General features: G+C 43.3%; 1 protein-coding gene across 1 annotated transcript in view; it reads left to right on the top strand.

Annotated features, from left to right (window-relative positions):
• Positions 1-20,478, top strand: part of LOC139229059 (mannan-binding lectin serine protease 2-like) — a 74,101-nt gene that overhangs the window by 52,835 nt on the left and 788 nt on the right. Inside the window, exons 7-8 of the mRNA XM_070860717.1 lie at positions 1,788-1,906; positions 14,665-14,743. Of these exons, the coding sequence (XP_070716818.1) occupies positions 1,788-1,906; positions 14,665-14,743 (198 nt within the window). The remainder of the gene's footprint in view (positions 1-1,787; positions 1,907-14,664; positions 14,744-20,478) is intronic.

The following is a 20,478-nucleotide window of genomic DNA, read 5'->3' as shown; positions in this document are numbered from 1 at the left end:
TCGCAAACCTGACAGCAAGCTGTGGACCACTAAATTAAGGTCAAGAGGTAGTTGAATGCTGCTTGAGAGGGTTAAAAGCAGGCACTTAAAGATGGTAAAATTGTATGTCTGGTTTTCTGTCCCTCTGAGAACATGCCAGGTAAGTGGAGTCGGGTTCAGTGACTCTTCATTGCTTTGGCAAGTTGACATCTGCAGAAGTGATATAAAAGCTACCATTGCAGTTGTTCACTTTCCAATGTGATAAGCTGAAGCCTTCAGGATTTGGAAGAAACTTCAGCTGTATGCAGTTTGAAAGTGTTTGCAGTGAACTCTCTATTCACTGTCACCTCCTTGGAGCAACCTCTCTCATCATTGACAGATCGCTTCTATCATTTCAACCTCACCTACCATCTATTCCAGCAGCATTGGTGCCCTTGAGAAAATCTCACTTTGCTCCTCAGAATGCCACCACGATCAGCCCCAACACCAGCATCACTAAACTCACCTGCATCACCAATCACAACACCAACCTTCTCCGCAATCATCTGATGCTGCACAGGACACAGGGCATCAGCACCCCACCACATTGTTGTCCGGAGGGTCAGGGATGACCTCATCATGGCTACATTTACTTCACTTGATGCTGTGCACCCTGGCTGCCACATGATGACCTAGGTTAGCACCACCTCATACTGTCACCATAAAGCAACCCTGCATTGCCCAAACCATTCCTTCCACACTCATCATCATTGTGCAGGATTCCCTTATGTCTGACCATTCACTACAACTCAGTAAGCCACTTCCAAAAGGTGCACAAAAATCTGTCCAAGAACACAAAGTGTTCAACATAAAGATTTCAATGTTTGACAACACATTAGCAGAAACTCTACATGAATATTGGCTAAAACCCAAGTGCCTTCTCTTGCGTGTTATTAGTTGGTATGATTGGAACAGGATGAGGGTGAGTGTGAGGGGTGGCTAGTAAGATTGGGAAGCAATAATGTAGATAGCGAGGGATGGGTGGAGGTGCAAGGTAAGTTGGTGTGAGTAAGGATGTGCAGGAGTAGGGTAGGGAGGGCAGAGTGATGGGGATGTGATGAGTGGCATAGCAGGATGATATGGAGTGTAGCTTTGCAATAACGTTTTGTGATCTACTGAGATAATTGAAAGGTTTGTGCCACTGCAGCCAGGTCCTCCTGACCACATCCCTGCTTGTGCCCTCCTGTGCAATGTGCAATCAGGCTGTGTTGGTGTCCTAGGGAAGTCTCTTCCATCCATTGGAAGTGAAGAGGGCCTCTCTGTGTGCTGTGACTCCCTCCATAATCATCTGGAGGGAACCATGGGAGAGGCTGGATGCAGCCGTGCACCTCTGTGCAGTGCTTGTCAGTGTCAGTGCCAGCAGCAGCTCAATGCTATACAACACTGACCATGTTGGCCATGGTCCCTTTAAGAAAACCGGCTGATGACGTGTCTTCAGACGAGGTCATCAGATCGGCTTCTTGTTAATTGGTCGGGAACCCCGCAATTAACAAACCCAATCATCGGAAGATTGCTGTTGGAGGGCAGGCTGCAGCTGGGAACGCATTCCCCACACTCCACCAATGCCACCTGCCCCCAACTTGTACCAGTTAGCGAAATCGCGGCACACTTCTCTCCAGGACCTGATTCCAAACTTGCATCACCATTTTTGCATTACTAGTGAGGACTTTACAGCATTACATAATGAATACACATTAAGTATGGATCATTATGAAGAATGCCTGAAAGAATTCACAAAGGCCTAAAGTTATTTTTTCAATCTCATACAGCAACTCCTTGTCCATATCCTATAGTACCTGAGAGAGGTCAGATAACACCCGAGAAATCCCAATTCGTTTTCAAAGACAAGTTCAACCTTACCTGTGACACTGGCTACGAGATAATGCAGGTAGGTTACTTACTATTTATTATCTTATCACAGCATTATAGAATGGTTACAGCATGGAAGGAGGCCAGGTACCTTCAGGTACTTATCCAACTCCCTTTTGAAAGTGGTGATTGAGTCTGCCTCCACCATACTTTCAGGCCGTGTATTCCAGATCCTAACCACTCGCTGCGTAAAAAAGTTTTTTCTTGTGCTGCCTTTGGTTCTTTTGCCAATCACCTTAAGTCTGCGTCCTCTGGTTCTCGATCCTCCTGCCAATGGGAACAGTTTCTCTCTCTCTACTCTGTCCAGACCCCTCCTGATTTTGAACACCTCTATCAAATCTCCTCTCAAGTTTCCTGCTCTAAGGAGAACAACCCCAACTTCTCCAGTCTACCCACAAAACTGAAGTCCCTCAACTCTGGAATCATTCTCGTAAATCTTTTCTGCCTTCACATCCTTCCTAAAGTGCGGTGCCCAGAATTGGACACAATACTGCAGCTGAGGCCGAACCAGTGTTTTATACAGGTTCATCATAATGTCCACACTTTTGTACTTTATACCTCTATTCATGAAGCCCAGGATCCTGTAAGCTTTTTTAACCGCTTTCTCAACCTGCTCTGCCACATTCAATGCTTTTTGCATACATACCCCCAGGTCTCTGTTCATGCACCCCCTTTAGGGTTGTACCCTTTAGGGAGACAGAGGGAAACAAAAAGGAGGCAAAAGCAAAAGACAGAAAGGAGATGAGGAAAAGTGGAGGGCAGAGAAACCCAAGGCAAAGAACAAAAAGGGCCATTGTACAGCAAAATTCTAAAAGGACAAAGGGTGTTAACAAAACAAGCCTGAAGGCTTTGTGTCTTAATGCAAGGAGTATCCACAATAAGGTGAATGAATTAACTGTGCAAATAGATGTTAACAAATATGATGTGATTGGGATTACGGAGACGTGGCTCCAGGATGATCAGGGCTGGGAACTCAACATCCAGGGGTATTCAACATTCAGGAAAGATAGAACAAAAGGAAAAGGAGGTGGGGTAGCATTGCTGGTTAAGGAGGAAATTAAGGCAATAGTTCGGAAGGACATTAGCTTGGATGATGTGGAATCTATATGGGTAGAGCTGCAGAATACCAAAGGGCAAAAAACGTTAATGGGAGTTGTGTACAGACCTCCAAACAGTAGTAGTGATGTTGGGGAGGGCATCAAACATGAAATTAGAGGTGCGTGCAATAAAGGTGCAGCAGTTATAATGGGTGACTTTAATATGCACATAGATTGGGTTAACCAAACTGGAAGCAATACGGTGGAGGAGAATTTCCTGGAGTGCATAATAGAAACATAGAAAATAGGTGCAGGAGTAGGCCATTCGGCCCTTCTAGCCTGCACCGCCATTCAATGAGTTCATGGCTGAACATGCAACTTCAGTACCCCATTCCTGCTTTCTCACCATACCCCTTGATTCCCCTAGTAGTAAGGACTTCATCTAACTCCTTTTTGAATATATTTAGTGAATTGGCCTCAACAACTTTCTGTGGTAGAGAATTCCACAGGTTCACCACTCTCTGGGTGAAGAAATTCCTCCTCATCTCGGTCCTAAATGGCTTCCCCCTTATCCTTAGACTGTGTCCCCTGGTTCTGGACTTCCCCAACATTGGGAACATTCTTCCTGCATCTAACCTGTCTAACCCCGTCAGAATTTTAAACGTTTCTATGAGGTCCCCTCTCATTCTTCTGAACTCCAGTGAATACAAGCCCAGTTGATCCAGTCTTTCTTGATAGGTCAGTCCCGCCATCCCGGGAATCAGTCTAAGGGATGGTTTTTTAGACCAATATGTTGAGGAACCAACTAGGGGGGAGGCCATCTTAGACTGGGTGTTGTGTAATGAGAGAGGATTAATTAGCAATCTCGTTGTGTGAGGCCCCTTGGGGAAGAGTGACCATAATGTAGTGGAATTCTGCATTAGGATGGAGAATGAAACAGTTAATTCATGGTCCAGAACTTAAAGAAGGGTACTTTGAAGGTATGAGGCGTGAATTGGCTAGGATAGATTGGCGAATGATACTGAAGGGGTTGACTGTGGATGGGCAATGGCAGACATTTAGAGATCGCATGGATGAACTACAACAATTGTACATTCCTGTCTGGCGTAAAAATAAAAAAGGGAAGGTGGCTCAACCGTAGCTATCAAGGGAAATCAGGGATAGTATTAAAGCCAAGGAAGTGGCATACAAATTGGCCAGAAATAGCAGCGAACCCAGGGACTGGGAGAAATTTAGAACTCAGCAGAGGAGGACAAAGGGTTTGATTAGGGCAGGGAAAATGGAGTACGAGAAGAAGCTTGCAGGGAACATTAAGACGGATTGCAAAAGTTTCTATAGATATGTAAAGAGAAAAAGGTTAGTAAAGACAAACATAGGTCCCCTGCAGTCAGAATCAGGGGAAGTCATAACGGGGAACAAAGAAATGGCGGACCAATTGAACAAGTACTTTGGTTCGGTATTCACTGAGGAGGACACAAACAACCTTCCGGATATAAAAGGGGTCGGAGGGTCTAGTGAGGAGGAACTGAGGGAAATCCTTATTAGTCGGGAAATTGTATTGGGGAAATTGATGGGATTGAAGGCCGATAAATCTCCAGGGCCTGATGGACTGCATCCCAGAGTACTTAAGGAGGTGGCCTTGGAAATAGTGGATGCAGTCATTTTCCAACATTCTATTGACTCTGGATCAGTTCCTATGGAGTGGGGGGTAGCCAATGTAACCCCACTTTTTAAAAAAGGAGGGAGAGATAACAGGGAATTATAGACCGGTCAGCCTGACATCGGTATTGGGTAAAATGATGGAATCAATTATTAAGGATGTCATAGCAGTGCATTTGGAAAGAGGTGATATGATAGGTCCAAGTCAGCATGGATTTGTGAAAGGGAAATCATGCTTGACAAATCTTCTGGAATTTTTTGAGGATGTTTCCAGTAGAGTGGACAAGGGAGAACCAGTTGATGTGGTATATTTGGACTTTCAGAAGGCTATCAACAAGGTCCCACACAAGAGATTAATGTGCAAAGTTAAAGCACATGGGATTGGGGGTAGTGTGGTGACATGGATTGAGAACTGGTTGTCAGACAGGAAGCAAAGAGTAGGAGTAAATGGGGACTTTTCAGAATGGCAGGCAGTGACTAGTGGGGTACCGCAAGGTTCTGTGCTGGGGCCCCAGCTGTTTACACTGTACATTAATGATTTAGACGAGGGGATTAAATGTAGTATCTCCAAATTTGCGGATGACACTAAGTTGGGTGGCAGTGTGAGCTGCGAGGAGGATGCTATGAGGCTGCAGAGCGACTTGGATAGGTTAGGTGAGTGGGCAAATGCATGGCAGATGAAGTATAATGTGGATAAAGGTGAGGTTATCCACTTTGGTGGTAAAAACAGAGAGACAGACTATTATCTGAATGGTGACAGATTAGGAAAAGGGGAGGTGCAAAGAGACCTGGGTGTCATGATACATTAGTCACTGAAGGTTGGCATGCAGGTACAGCAGGTGGTTAAGAAAGCAAATAGCATGTTGGCCTTCATAGCGAGGGGATTTGAGTACAGGGGCAGGGAGGTGTTGCTACAGTTGTACAGGGCCTTGGTGAGGCCACACCTGGAGTATTGTGTACAGTTTTGGTCTCCTAACCTGAGGAAGGACATTCTTGCTATTGAGGGAGTGCAGCGAAGGTTCACCAGACTGATTCCCGGGATGGCGGGACTGACCTATCAAGAAAGACTGGATCAACTGGGCTTGTATTCACTGGAGTTCAGAAAAATGAGAGGGGACCTCATAGAAACGTTTAAAATTCTGACGGGGTTAGACAGGTTAGATGCAGGAAGAATGTTCCCAATGTTGGGGAAGTCCAGAACCAGGGGTCACAGGATAAGGGGTAAGCCATTTAGGACCGAGATGAGGAGGAATTTCTTCACCCAGAGAGTGGTGAACCTGTGGAATTCTCTACCACAGAAAGTTGTTGAGGCCAATTCACTAAATATATTCAAAAAGGAGTTAGATGAAGTCCTTACTACTAGGGGGATCAAGGGGTATGGTGAGAAAGCAGGAATGGGGTACTGAAGTTGCATGTTCAGCCATGAACTCATTGAATGGTGGTGCAGGCTAGAAGGGCCGAATGGCCTACTCCTGCACCTATTTTCTATGTTTAGTTTATATTTCCTCTCATTCTTTCTACCAAAATGTATCACCGCACTTTTCTGCGTTAAATTTCATCTGCCACGTGTCCGCCCATTCCACTAGCCCGTCTATGTCCGCTTAAAGTCCATCACTATCCTCCTCACTGTTCCCTGTACTTCCAAGTTTGTCATCTGCAAATTTTGAAATTGTGCCCTGTACACCCACATCCAAGTCATTAAAGTTTAACATCTTTCAATGGTTATTTATCATAGGATGTTCCAACAGAAAGACACTGCAGGACCAAACATGCAACTAGCACAGTTCTATTTGGTTTAATTCACTTACACTTGAATGGATAAGCCTGAACTTTTTGCGGCATTTTTCGTGGGTAATTACCGCAACTTTATGCCCTTACATGTATTACAATGCCAAGTCTCTCTGCGCGATACTGGTGTAGCGAAGCTTGTGGAGGAGCAGTGTTTTTTCTATAGACATGCTTATTTGTAACATTGAAAAGCTCTGATTGGGACCCCTTGATCACATGAACTGATTGCTGATTGGTCCCCTTGGAGGACAAGACACACCCAGAAGTTTCTCTGGAATGTGTAATTAAAACCGCATTGCCTACATAATCAGTGACTTTGCAAAGTGTAATTCTGACTGCCGACTCCAGACAGAAGGGAGCTCACTTTGAACAGCCAGGGCCCACTTATGGGTTAAAACCTTCTCCCACCCAATTGCCTGACCTTACCCCCCTCCCCCGCCCGTTTCTGACATCCCCCCAAAGTTCCTGACCTGCTCCCCTTGCCCAAGTTCCTCCCCCATAGAATCATGACCTTGTCCCCCTAACAAGTTCCTGACCTTACCCTTCCCTGCCCTGCACCATAGATGGGGCATTGTGTGTGGGCCGTGGATTGTTAACAGGTTTATTGGGTGTGAAGTGAAGTGAATAGTGACAGTTCCGTGAATTCTGGATTTCGTCCGCTCCAATGTCACTTGTCACACACGCACCGAGTTTTACGAAAAATCAACTAGGTGTAAAGAGAGGAGAGGGAGATTGTGGTGTGGGTGTAAAGGAGGTGGGGTTGGAAGAATGTGATCCATCTTTCCTGAATTCCCTCTCTCCCCTTTGATCCCCCCCAGTCTCTCTCCCCCCAGTCTTTCTCTCCCCGCAGTCTCTCTTCCCCCCCCCTCCCCCACCTGCCAATCTCTCTCTCAGCCCCAGTCTTTCCCTCTCTGTCTCAGTCTCTTTCTCTCCCATCTCTGATTTCCTTTCTCTTTCAGAAGGCTGCAAGACTGTTTGTGCAAATAATCACAGTGATATTCTAGCCAAAGGTCCTGGAGATAACCCCAAAGCCCTAGAAGCAGCTCCAGTGGCAATGAACTCCACACAATTCATGGTTGGGCCGCACTTCCAGCTTGCTTGTATATCACACTGCGCATGCGTGCTTTGGATTCCGCCCCCTTTTGCACAGGCTCGATCCAGTCGAGCATGTGCAAAAAGGGGGCGGAGTCCAAGGCACACATGCACAGAAGGACACAAAAAAGTTGTTGCAAATAATCACTCCATATATATATACATACATAAGAACATAATAAATAGGAGCAGGAGTAGGCCACCTGGCCCCTTGAGCCTGCTCCACCATTTAATAAGACCGTGGCTGATCTGATCATGGACTCAGCTCCACTTCCCTGCCCACTCCCCATATCGCTCAAAAATCTGTCAACTCCACCTTAAATATATTCAATGACCCAGCCTCCACAGCTTTCTGGGACAGAGAATTCCAACCCTTAGAGAAGAAATTCCTCCTCATCTCAGTTTTAAATGGGCTGCCCATTATTCTCTGATTATGTCTCCTAGTTTTAGTTTCCCCTGAGTGGAAATATCCTTTCTGCATCCACCTTGTCTAGCCCTCTCATTACCTTATATGTTTCAATAAGATCACCTCTCATTCTTCTGAACTCTAATGAGTATAGGCCCAACCTACTCACCGATCTTCATAAGTCAACACCCTTCTCTGAACAGCCTCCAATGCAAATATATACTTCCTTAAATATGGTGACCAAAACTGTATGCAGTACTCTACATATGGCCTCACCAATACCCTGTACAGTTGCACGACTTCTCTGCTTTTATACTCTATCCCCCTTGCAATAAAGGCCAACATTCCATTTGTCTTCCTGACTACTTGCTGTACCTGCATACTAACTTTTTGTGCTTCAAGCAAAAGGACCCCCAGGTCACTCTGTACTGCAGCACTTTGCAATTTTTTTCCATTTAAATTATAATTTGATTTTCTATTATTTCTGCCAAAGTGGATAACCTCATTTTCCCACATTATACTCCATCTGCCAAATTTTTGCCGACTCACTATATCCCTTTGCAGATTTTGTGTCCTCCTCACAATTTGCTTTCCCACCCATCTTTGTATCATCAGCAAACTTGGCAACATTACACTTGGTCCCTTCATCGAAGTAATTAATATAGATTGTAAATAGTTGAGGACCCAGCACCGATCCCTGCGGCACCCCACTAGTTACTGATTGCTAACCGGAAAATGACCCATTTATCCCGACTCTCTATTTTCTGTTAGTTAGCCAATTCTCTATCCATGCTAATATATTACCCCCAGCCCGTGAACTTTTATCTTGTGCAGTAACCTTTTATGTAACAGCTTATTGAATGCGTTCTGGAAATCCAAATACAGCACATCCACTGGTTTCTCCTTATCCATCCTGCTCATTACATCCTCAAAGCACTCCAACAAATTTGTCAAACGTGATTTCCCTTTCATAATACCATGCTGAATCTGCTTAATTGAAGTATGCTTTTCCAAATGCCCTGCTACTGCTTCCTTAATAATGGACTCCAGCATTTTCCCAATGACAGATGTTAGGCTAATTGGTCTATAGTTTCCTGCTTTCTGTTTGCCTTTTTTTTTTTAAAATAGGAGTTACATTTGCGGTTTTCCAATCCACTGGAACCTCTCCAGAATCGAGGGAATTTTGGTAGATCACAACCAATACATCCACTATCTCTGTAGTCACTTCTTTTATGACCCTAGGATGCAAGCCTTCAGGTCCAGGGGACTTGTCCACCTTTAATCCCATTATTTTACCAAGAACTTTTTCTTTAGAGATAGTGATTATTTTAAGTTACTCCCTCCCTATAGCCCCTTATCCTTTATTGGGATGTTTTTAGTCTCTTTTACCGTGAAGACCGATACAAAATATTTGTTCAAATTCTCTGCCATTTCCCTGTTCCCAATTATTAATTCCCCAGTCTCATCCTATAAGGGACCAATGTGTATTTTAGCTATTCTCTTCCTTTTTATATACCTGTAGAAACTCTTATTATCTATTTTTATATGTCTTGCTAGTTTACTCTCAAACTATCTTCCCTCTCTATTTTTTTTTTAGTCGTCCTTTGCCGTTTTTTTTTTAAATTCCCAATCCTCTGGCCTCCCACTAATCTTGGTCACTTTGTATGCCATTGTTTTCAATTTGATACCATCCTTTACTTCCTTAGTTAGCCAGATGGTTCTCCCTTCTCTTAAAGTCTTTCCTTCTCACCGAAATATATTTTTGTTGAGAGTTATGAAATATCTCCTTAAATATCTGCCACTGCTCATCAACCATCTTACACTTTAATCTATTTTCCCAGTCCACTTCAGCCAACTCTGCTTTCATACCTTTGTAATCGCCTTTATTTAAAATCAGGACACTGGTTTGAGATCCTACTTTCTCACCCTCCAACTGAATTTGAAATTCAACCATGCTATGATCACTCTTTCATAGAGGATCCTTTACTATGAGATCATTAATCCTGTCTCATTACACAGTATCAGATCTAAGATAGCCTGTTCCCTTGTTGGTTTCGCAACATACTGTTCAAGGAAACCATCCCGGATACACTCTATAAACTCTTCCTCAAAGCTACCTTGGCCAATTTGATTTGTCCAATCAACAAGAAGATTAAAATTGCCCATGATTATTGCCGTACCTTTCTTACAAGCCTCCATTATTTCTTCATTATACTCCGTCCAAGTGAAGCTACTCTTAGGGGGCCAATAGACTATGCCCACCAGTGACTTCTTTCTCTTATCTCCACCCAAACTGATTCTACATCTTGAGCTTCTGAGCCAATATCATTTCTCACTACTGCACTGATCTCATCCTTTATTAACAGAGCTACCCCACTTCCTTTTCCTTTCTGTCTATCCTTCCGAATTGTTAAATACCCCTGAATATTCAGTTCCGAGCCTTGGTCACCTTGCAACCACATCCCTGAAATGGCTATCAGATCATATCCATTTGTGCCGTCAACTCATCTGTCTTGTTACAAATGCTGCGTGCATTCAGATAAAGAGCTTTTAATTTTGTCTTTTTACCATTTTTCCCTGCTTTGACCCCACTTTCTGACACTCTTATTTTTATACATTCTGTCCCTTCCTATCACACTTCGGTTATCATTTCCTCCACCACTACCCTGCTCTATTGCCTTCTCCTTGTTCTTTGACTTTTTAAACTTCCACTCAATTGAACCCTCCCACCCACTATTTTGTTTAAAGCCTTCTTTACAGCCCTAGGTATTCGATTCACCAGGACACTAGCACCAGCCTGGCTCAAGTGAAGCCCGTCCCAACAGAACAGCTCCCTCTTACTCCAGTACTGGTGCTAGTGCTCCATGAATCGAAACCCATTTTTCTCACACCAGTCTTTGAGCCACATGTTCATCTCTCTGATCTTATTTATCCTACGCAAATTTGCTTGTGGCTCAGGTAGTAATCCAGAGATTCTTACCTTTGTCGTTCTGCTTTTTAAGTTAGCACCTAACTGCTCATAATCCCTCAGCAGAACCTCTTTCTTTGTTCTATGTCATTCGTACCTACCTGGACCACGACAACTGGATCGTCCCCTCTCCAGCCCAGAGGAGATGTCCTTAACCCTGGCACGGGCAGGCAACACAGCCTTCGGGACTAATGCTCTCATCTGCAGAGAACAGTATCTATCCCCCTAACTATACTGTCCCCTACCACTACAACATTTCTTTTTACTCCCCCCACTTGAATGGCCCACTGTGCCATGATGCTGTGGTCAGTTTGCTCATCCTCCCCGCAGTCCCTGCTCTCGTCCAAACAGGGAGCAAGAATCTCGTACCTGTTGGACAAGAGCAAGGGCTGAGGCTCCTCCATCACTACCTCCTGGGTCCCCATACCTGCCTCGCTTGTAGTCACACCCTCCGGTCCCTGACAACGGACTAAATTTGAATTAATGAATCTAACGAATGTGACTGCCTCCTGGAACAGTGTCTAGGTAACTCTCCCCTTCCTTGATGTGTCGCAATGTCCGCAACTCGAACTACAACTCATCAACACGGAGCTGAAGTTCCTTGGGCTGCAGATGTGGTCGCCGTGGACCTCAATGGGGTCAACCAACTTCGACATGCAACAGCAGTAACACATCGCCTGCCCTGCCATGTATTTAATTGAGTTGTCAAGTTTTGATTTTTAATCCCAGCTCTTAATTTAAACAAATGTCCAAGAGAGAAAAACTGACTAACCAATCACTTCCCTGCTTTCCAGTGACATCACATTTTGAATCTTTTGACTTCTTATCCTCCCAGGTCAGTTGGTGCTGGTTGGGCTGGCTGACTTGCGCCCTTTGTAGTGTCGCCGCTACTCCCATTTGCGTTGTTTCTGGTCCCACTGCTCGTCTGACTCGCGCCCTTTGAAGTGTCGTCACTCCCGTGTTGTTGCTTGCATGGAAAGTTGCTGGGGGAAAAGGAGCGGGTATTGGAAGAGTAGGTGAGGCTGTCACGAAGGGAATTGTCCCTTCAGAATGCTAAAAAGGGGGGCAAAATGTGTTTGGTGGTGACATTGCGCTGGAGGTGGCAGAAGATGATTTGTTGAATGTGGCAAGGTGAGGACGAGGGGGCCCTATTGCAGTTCTGGGAAGGAGTGGAAAGGATAAGGGCAGAAGTGCAGGAAATGGGACAGGTACAGTTGAGGGCCTCGTCAACCATGGTGTAGGGGAATCCTCAGTTTTGGAAAAAGGAAAACATATAAGCACTAGTGTGGAAAGTGGCATCACCAGAACAGATGTGACGGACACATCGAAACTGGGAGAATGGAATGGAGTCCTTAAAGGAAGCGGGGTGTGAAGAAATGCAATCAAGGTAGCTGTGGGAGTTGGTAGGTCTATAGTAGGTATTGGTGGACAGCCTATCCCCAGAAATATAGAAAAGTCAAAGAAGGAAAGAGTCTGTAATGGGCCACGTGAAGGGTGGAAATTGTAAGCAAAGTTGATTATATTTTCCAGTTTGGGCGAGAGCAGGAAGCGGTACCAACGCAATCATTAAATGTACCGGTAAAAGAAATGAAGGAGGGGACCCGAGTAGGACTGGAACAAAGAATGTTTCACATATCCCATGAAAGAGCAGGCAGAGCTCGGACCCATGCGAGTTCCCATAGCGACACAGTAAAAGTTGTTCAATACAAGTTCAACCAGGTGGAGGAGGGTGATGGATGGGGATTGGTTGGGCCTCCATTCAATGAAGAAACATGGTCTACAGACCATCTTGGAGAGGAATGGAGGTGTAGAAGGACTAGATGTCCATGGTGAAAAGGAGACATTAGGGCCAGGAAACTGGAAATAGTTAAAGTGGCGGAGGGTGTTGGAAGAGTCGTGGATATAGGTCGAATGAGAGAGGACAAGGGGAGAAAAAGGAGTCAAAGAAATTTTGTGTGACAGGAACAGGCCGTAACGATGGGTCTACCAGGACAGCCCTGTATGCCGATCTTGGGAAGGAGGTCGAAGCGGTTGGACTGTGTGGGAAAGACTATAAACTTGGAAGCCATCGGGGATTGGAAGATCTCCAGAGGGTAGATAAAGTACAACTGGCCTCAGCATTCAGGGCCCGTAGGGCAGCAGTACTGTCCAGTGACTTCTGCTGACAACTTGTGTGTTTGCACATGCACTTGTATATCTATTTCTAACAGAGGAGTGGGAAGGTTGGGACGGATTAGCGGCGAGATGCGGTGAATGTTTATGGCGGAGGAGTGGCGAGAGATCATGGTGGATATGCGACAGATGAGGGCCCAGGGCGATGTAAGCGCGCACTATGTCCATACAGTCGTCTTGGTTAATCCTTGCCACTAGACCAAGACCTAGATCTGTCAAGTCCGCGTGGTGGCTGGTGTGCAACAGTCACCACTCATTAAAAAAATTCACGCACAGGCATCTTCCACCCCCTCAATTGGAGTTCAGGACTAGAACATCGGGTCCTTCATCAAAACACCTGTGAACTCGTGGAAGCATGCCATCCTCGTTCGAGGAATCGCCTATGATGATGCTTACATATTCCTGTTAGGTGAGGATAGAATTGGGTTCGCTATGTGAAAATGTCCACTTTGGGAACATAACAAAAAGGCAACTGCTGCGATGGAACTATACTCCATAAATGAGTCAGTGCCTTCCATGTAGCAAAAAAGAAATACATCTGGCCTATTGTTATGTGCAGCTGTATGGAGTTTTTTAAAAAAAAAATTGGTCAGCAGATGCCATAGCCAACAGGGATGGCCAGAATATAGCTGATATAGGATAGCATCCTTGCAGAGATTAAAGTACCACACTTCTTTAACGACAGTGGATTACTAAAAATCAAACTGTTCCATATTGAATACTAGCAGACATTTGCAGTCAGCAGTACTTATTTAGACTGTTATCTTCTTCGTCTATAGAATCAACGCTGATGTCCTCCCTGCCCTCCTTTCTCTCCCACCGCTCCCGCTGCGCACTCCTCTCGGCTCCGCAGCAGCGCCCGGGGAGGCCTCCCTCCCCCACCCCATCTATTGCCGCCTCATTGGAGCAGACCCAGCGTCAACGAAACTTTTAGAATTTGCGCCATCACTCCCTGCCCTGATTGCCCATTGGCTGGTGCAACTGTCACTCAGTCCCGACCACGTGCTTCCAGCCCTGCCCCAGGACAGACAAAAACAGACTTATTATTATTATAGATATACCATCAACATTGATAATTACTGGAATGTGCTTGAAAATGTGAAAACTGGTACTCGAGATATAGCATGGTTATATACAAAGTAAAACTCCCTCCATTTCTCTCCAATGTGCCTCAGTGCTAACATCAGAAAAGTTCCTCAACTGTATCAGTGTAACATTTACATTTCTCACTGTGGCTATCCTGTAGCCAGTTGTAAAATTGTTAATTTGCCTTTTAAGCCTTGTTCATGTGGTCATTCTTTATTTCTGACCCTGAATGGTAAGCACTGGAGAGCTATTCAACTTTGTGACAGGGGTAGGGCAGAAATCAAAGATAAGCCTAAGCTTGGCCACATCAGATGTTCACAGGTCAAGTTACAGCAGAGAACACAAGATAGCATTTTGGAGTTACTATCTCCCTCCTGATGAGCTTAATTTCACTCCCCTTCCCCCCCACTTCAACCACCATTCCAGTTTGAGATCAACTAACTTGAACAGACCACTGATCAAACCTAGGACTTTCCTGGTCTGCGTGGTTCAGTAACTCAGCACAGAATGAATCTGTTCACTTATTGAGAATTAACAGTCCTGCAATTCTTTATATTTTTCTCCTCCAGGATGATAAAGGGTTACCATCGTTCATTGCTATTTGTCAGAAAGATGGAACATGGAACAAAGACATGCCTGAATGCAAGCGTAAGTAAGGAAAAGAAAGTCACTAAACTTTGGTTTCTCACTCCCTATTACTGTGTAGAAGTTTCGACTGCAAATTGCATGTCTGCACATTGGCTGAAAGCACAAAGTGCCTCGACTATGATGACCCAGTAACTGAGCAGCCTGCTGGTACTTACTGTTTAGGCTTACACATGAAGGCCACATCGGTGAGGTACAGAAAAGTGACTAGCTCTCATGAAACTATAACCCAGCAGATGTCGGTGTCGAACGGAAAGGGGGAAAATGAGGAGAGAAAACTATTAAAACAGGACCATCCATTTCACTCCAGGGATCTATGCTTCTTCACCCACAAAAAGACATCAGAAACCATTAAAGAGTTCACAGAATGATACTACACAGGAGGCCATCCGGCCCATTGTGCATCTTTGGTAGTTATCCAATTAATGCCACTTCCCTGCACTTTCCCCATAGCCTGTAAAGTTTTTCCCTTCTTTATCCAATTTTCTTTAGAAAGTTACCATTGAATCTGCTTCCACCACCCTTTCAGGCAGTGCATCCCAGATCACAACTCACTGCGTAATTGTCCTCATGTTACCTCTGGTTCTTTTGCCAATCACCTAAATCTGTGTCCTCAACCCTGCTGCCACTAGAATCAGTTTCTCCTTATTTACTTTATCAAAACCATTCATGATTTTTAACACCTCTATCAAATCTCCACCAAGAACAACCCCAGCTTCTCCATATAACTGAAGTCCCTCATCCCTGGTACCATCCTAGTAAATCTCTCCATGGCCTTAGCATTCTTTCTAAAATACGGTGCCAAGAAATGAACACAATACTCCAGCTGAGGCCTAACCAGTGGTTTATAAAGGTTTAGCATAAGTTATTTGCTTTTGTACTCTATACCTCTAGTATGAAAGCCAAGGATCCCATACGCTTTTTACAGTCTTCTCAACTTGTCCTGCCATCAAAGATTTGTGTACTTACACCCCCAGATCTCGGTTCCTGCATCTCCTTTAAAATTGTATCAATTGCGTTCATTTTTCCTTCCAAAATGTATCACGTCACACTTCTCTCCATTAAATTCCATGTGGCACATGTATGTGCACTTTACCAGTCTATGTAATCCTGAAGTCTGATACTATCCTCCTCATTGTTTACTACACGAGTTTCGAATCAGCTGCAAACTTTGAAATGATGCCCTATATATCCAAAGTCCAGATCATTAATATATACCAAAAAGAAGAGTGTTCCCAATACCAATCCCTGGGGAACACCACTGTTTTATTCCTCCAGTCTGAAAAACAACTCTTCACCACCACTCTTTGCTTTCTGCCCCTAAGCCAATTTTGAATCTATGTTGCCACTGTCCCTTTAATTTTGCTAACAAGTCTATGATATGGTACTTTGTTGAACACCTTTTGAAAGTTCATGTACACATCAACCATCTCCACTATTTCAAAGAGTCAAAATTTGCCTCTAACAAATCCATGTTGACTTTCATTGATTACATTACATAGGATATACAACACGGGAACAGGCCATTCAACCCAACCAGTTCATGCCGGCGGTTATGCTCCACTCGAGCCTCCTCCCATCTATCAGCATAACCCTCTATTCCCTTCTCCCTCATATGCTTGTCTAGCCTCCCCTATACTATTCACTTCAACTACTCCTTGTGGTAGCGAGTTCCACATTCTCACCACTCTTTGGGTAAAGACATTTCTTCTGAATTCCCGATTGGATTTTTTGGTGGCTATCTTATATTGATGGCCTCTATTTAGGCTCTTTCCCAAAGTGGAAACATTCTCTCTCTATCCACTCTTTATCAAAACCGTTCATAATTTTAAAGACTTGTATTAGGTCACTCCTTAGCTTTCTTTTTTCCAAGAGACTCAGCCCGTTCATATTTTCCTGATATGTATACCCTCACATTTCTGGTATCATCCTTGTAAATCGTCTCTGCACCTTCTCCAGTGCCTCTATAACCTTTTTATATGGTGACCAGAACTGTACAGTATTCTAAATGTGATCTAACCAAGGTTCAATACAGGTTTAGCATAAATTCCCTACTTTTCCAATTCTATCCCACTAGAAATAAATCCTAGTGTTTGGTTTGCTTTTTTTTAATGGCCTTGCAAACCTGTCGCAACTTTGTGATGTGTGTATTTGTACTCAAGAGATCCCTTTGTTCCTTTACCCCACCTAAACTCGCACCCTCTAAGTAATAAGTGACCTCCCTATTCTTCCCACCAAAATGTAATACATTTGTATGTGTTGAACTTCATTTGCCAATTATATGCCCATTCTGCAAGTTTATGAATGTCCTCCTGTAATTTGTTGCAGCCCTCCTCGGTATTGACTATCTCCCATTTTGATGTCATCTGCAAATTTAGAAATTGTGTTTTTGATTCCAAAGTCTAAATCGTTAATATAAGTTGTGAACTACAGTGGTCCCAGCACCGATCCTTGTGGAACACCGCTACCCATGTCCTGCAACTGTGAACCTTTTACCCCTATCTACTTTTTGTCTTGAAGTCAGCTAGCTATCCATTCTGTTACTTGTTCCCTGACTCCACATTCTCTGACCTTATTCAAGTCTATCATGGGGTACCTTATTGAAGGCCTTTTGAAAATCTAAATAAATTGTATCTACTGCATTACCATTGTCTACTCCGTTACCTCTTCAAAAAATTCAGTAAGGTTGGTCAAGCAAAACTTTCTCTTTTGAAATCTATGCTGACTATTCATTACTATATTTTTGGTTTCTAGATGTTCTTCTATTTCCCCCTTTAGTAGGGATTCCATTATTTTTCCTGCCACTGATGTTAAGATGACTGTGGTCTATAATTCTCTGGACATGTTTTATCCCCCTTCTTAAATATTAGGTATTACATTACATTTCCGTCAGTCCTATAGCACTGCACCTTTTTCTAACAAATTAATATGTATAGTAATGCCTCTGCTATCTCTTCCTTAGATTCTTTTGAAATGCATGGATACAATCCATCCAGGCCAGGATTTTATCCTGTTTGATTAGTTTAATATATCCCCTTTTTATTTTAAATGTACTTATCTCATTATCCAATGTTATGTCCACCTGTTTTATGTCCATGGCAAATAGTGAAGCAAAATAATTATTTAATCTCTGCCATCGTGGTATTATCCTGTCAATCTCTTAATGGGCCTATTCCCATCCCAACCTTCCTCTTTTTTTAAAAAATTGATGTGCCTGTAAAATATTTTACTATTTTATGTTCCTTGATAATTTCATAGTTCCTCTTTGCCTTCCTAATTGTTTTTTTTAAACTCTCAATCTTTTCGTATTCTCCCTTATCATACACTCCCATTTTCTTTGCTTGCCCTCAATTGTTCCCTTTTGGCTGTATTCATCCATGGAGTCTCATTAAATTAGTTTGCTCTTTCCTTTTAGCGGAATATATTGTTCCTGCACTGTTGAACACAGTTTTAAATGTTTCCCATTGCTGTTTTACATTGTTTTTTTGCCAATATTATTGCCCATTTGATTTTCCCCAAGTTCTATTCTCCGATTAACCTATGCTTTTCCAAATACCAATTAGTTTTGTCCCAGATTATTGTCAACAGTTGACGTTAGACTGACTGACCTGTAGTTGCCCTTTTTATCACTCTCCCTTTTTTTTTTTAAATCGGGGGTGTAACATTTGCAAACCTCCAGCACCACCCCATATGCAATAAGGATTGTAAGATTGTGGCCAGAGCCTCCAACATTTCCAGCCTCACTTCTCTCAGCAACCAAGGATGCACCCCACTGGACCAGGTGACTTCTACTTTTGAGGGCTGCCAACCTTTTAAGTACCTCCTCTATCTATTTTTATCCTATCGATTATAGCTATTGCCTCCCCCTTTACCGATAAAACAGCCACAACCTTTTTAGTGAATGCAGATGCAAAATACTCATTTAGTGCCTCTACAAGATCTCCTTTTTGGTCCCCAGTCAGCTTCACCATTCTTTTGGCTGCTTATAAAATAATTTTGGTTTGACTTTTATGTTAGCCTCTATTCTCACTCTCCCTTTGCCCCTTACTCCTTTTCTCTGTACTCTTATATTCAGCTTGGTTCTCTACTGTATTAACTTTACAATTGTCATAAACCTTTTTCTGTCTCATTTTGACCTCTATCTCTTTAGTCATCCAGGGAGCTCTAGCTTTGGATGACCTCCTTTCCTCCCTCATGGGAATATGTCTACTCTGTAATCGAACCATCTCCTCAAAAGACTTCCTCTCATTGTTCAAGTACTGTTCATGGAGCGTTGCCAAAGCCCTTCAGTGATCTCCCCTCAGAGACTTGATGACCAATGGTGAAATGCTTTAAGAACTGTGACATATGGAATCCATTACATACAGAGAACCCACAATACAACCTGAAGGATCAAACCTTCCTCACAAACAATGGACAGCTATCAACTGCCTCAGAACCAGTCATGGTCGATGCTGCCACCTTCTCCATGGGTGGAAGATTAAAACATCCCCATCCCGCAATTGTGGAGCTCCTAATCCGACCCTGAAGCACATCATTGAGCACTGCCCTCAGAGGAAATTTGTAGGCGGTCTCTAAGATATCCACATGGTTATACCAGAAGCTTTGGCCTGGATCTCTAATTTATTGGTATTTGATTAGTTGCTGCTGTACGAAAGAAGTGGTTGATTTCAATCCACCTGCGCCAGACCCCTTTTCAACTCACTGAAGTTAGCCCTCCTAACAGTTAACTACTTTTACGCTTGATTACATCATGTCCTTTTCAATAATTATTTAAAACCCAATATGATCATTGTTCCACAAATGCTCTCCCACTTCATTCCCCAGAACTAGATCCAGCACTACATCCTTCCTTGTTGGGCTGGAAACATACTGATCAAGAAAATTCTTTGACACATTTCAGGATTCCTCCCCCTTTTTATATTATCCCAGTTTATATTAGGATAATTGAGGTCTTTCATTTTTACTGCTCTAATTTGCACCTCTCTCCTTCCCACTATTTCACTGTCTATAGTATACACCCAGTAGGGTAATAGTTCTATTGTTCCTCAATTCTAACCAAACATCTTTGATCCCTCAACTACATCAGTGCTATGTTTCTTTGAACAAAACTGCCACCCCTTGAACACATTCCCATCTTTTGAAAATACTTTGTAACCAGGAATATTAAGTCCCCAATCTTCCTCTTTGAGCCAGATCTTATTGCCACTTTATCATAGTCCCAAGTGGCAACTTGTGCCTCCAGCTCACCAACCAGATTTACCACAATCCATCTTTACATTTGCCCTGTTTGATTCCTCATATTACTTATGTATTTGCCTCTCCCAGTCCTCTGTGCATTGTCTTTTTCCCTTCTAATATTTCATCCTGGTGCCAATGTCCCAGCCAAATTAGTTCAAACCTATTTGCGCTTGACCGGTCCCTCCTGTCCCAGAACTGGTCCCAATTTCCTCACAGTAGTACAATATGATTTGGATGGGGAAGAAAATATGTAAAGAACATGTTGCAAAATGAATTATTTGTTTAATTTAGGTCAGGCTGTATCCTTTCAAAGATCAAATGGGCTTGTTTTCCTGAATCAACAAATGTTCTTTGATGATATTTTTTTAAAAAAAGCAAGTATGTTGTTGCATCATCTATTTGTCAATGTGTATAAAGGTTTGCTTAATTGCTGTAGTAGTCACCAGATATTGTTTGATGAAAACTGCAAAAGCACATCTAAGACATACTTGATTCAG

The sequence above is a fragment of the Pristiophorus japonicus genome, chromosome 18, assembly GCF_044704955.1.
Source record: "Pristiophorus japonicus isolate sPriJap1 chromosome 18, sPriJap1.hap1, whole genome shotgun sequence".
In the NCBI taxonomy this organism is placed as follows: Eukaryota; Metazoa; Chordata; class Chondrichthyes; family Pristiophoridae; genus Pristiophorus; species Pristiophorus japonicus.
The sequence above is the reverse complement of the archived record's forward strand: the minus strand, read 5'-3'. Positions and strand labels throughout refer to the sequence as shown.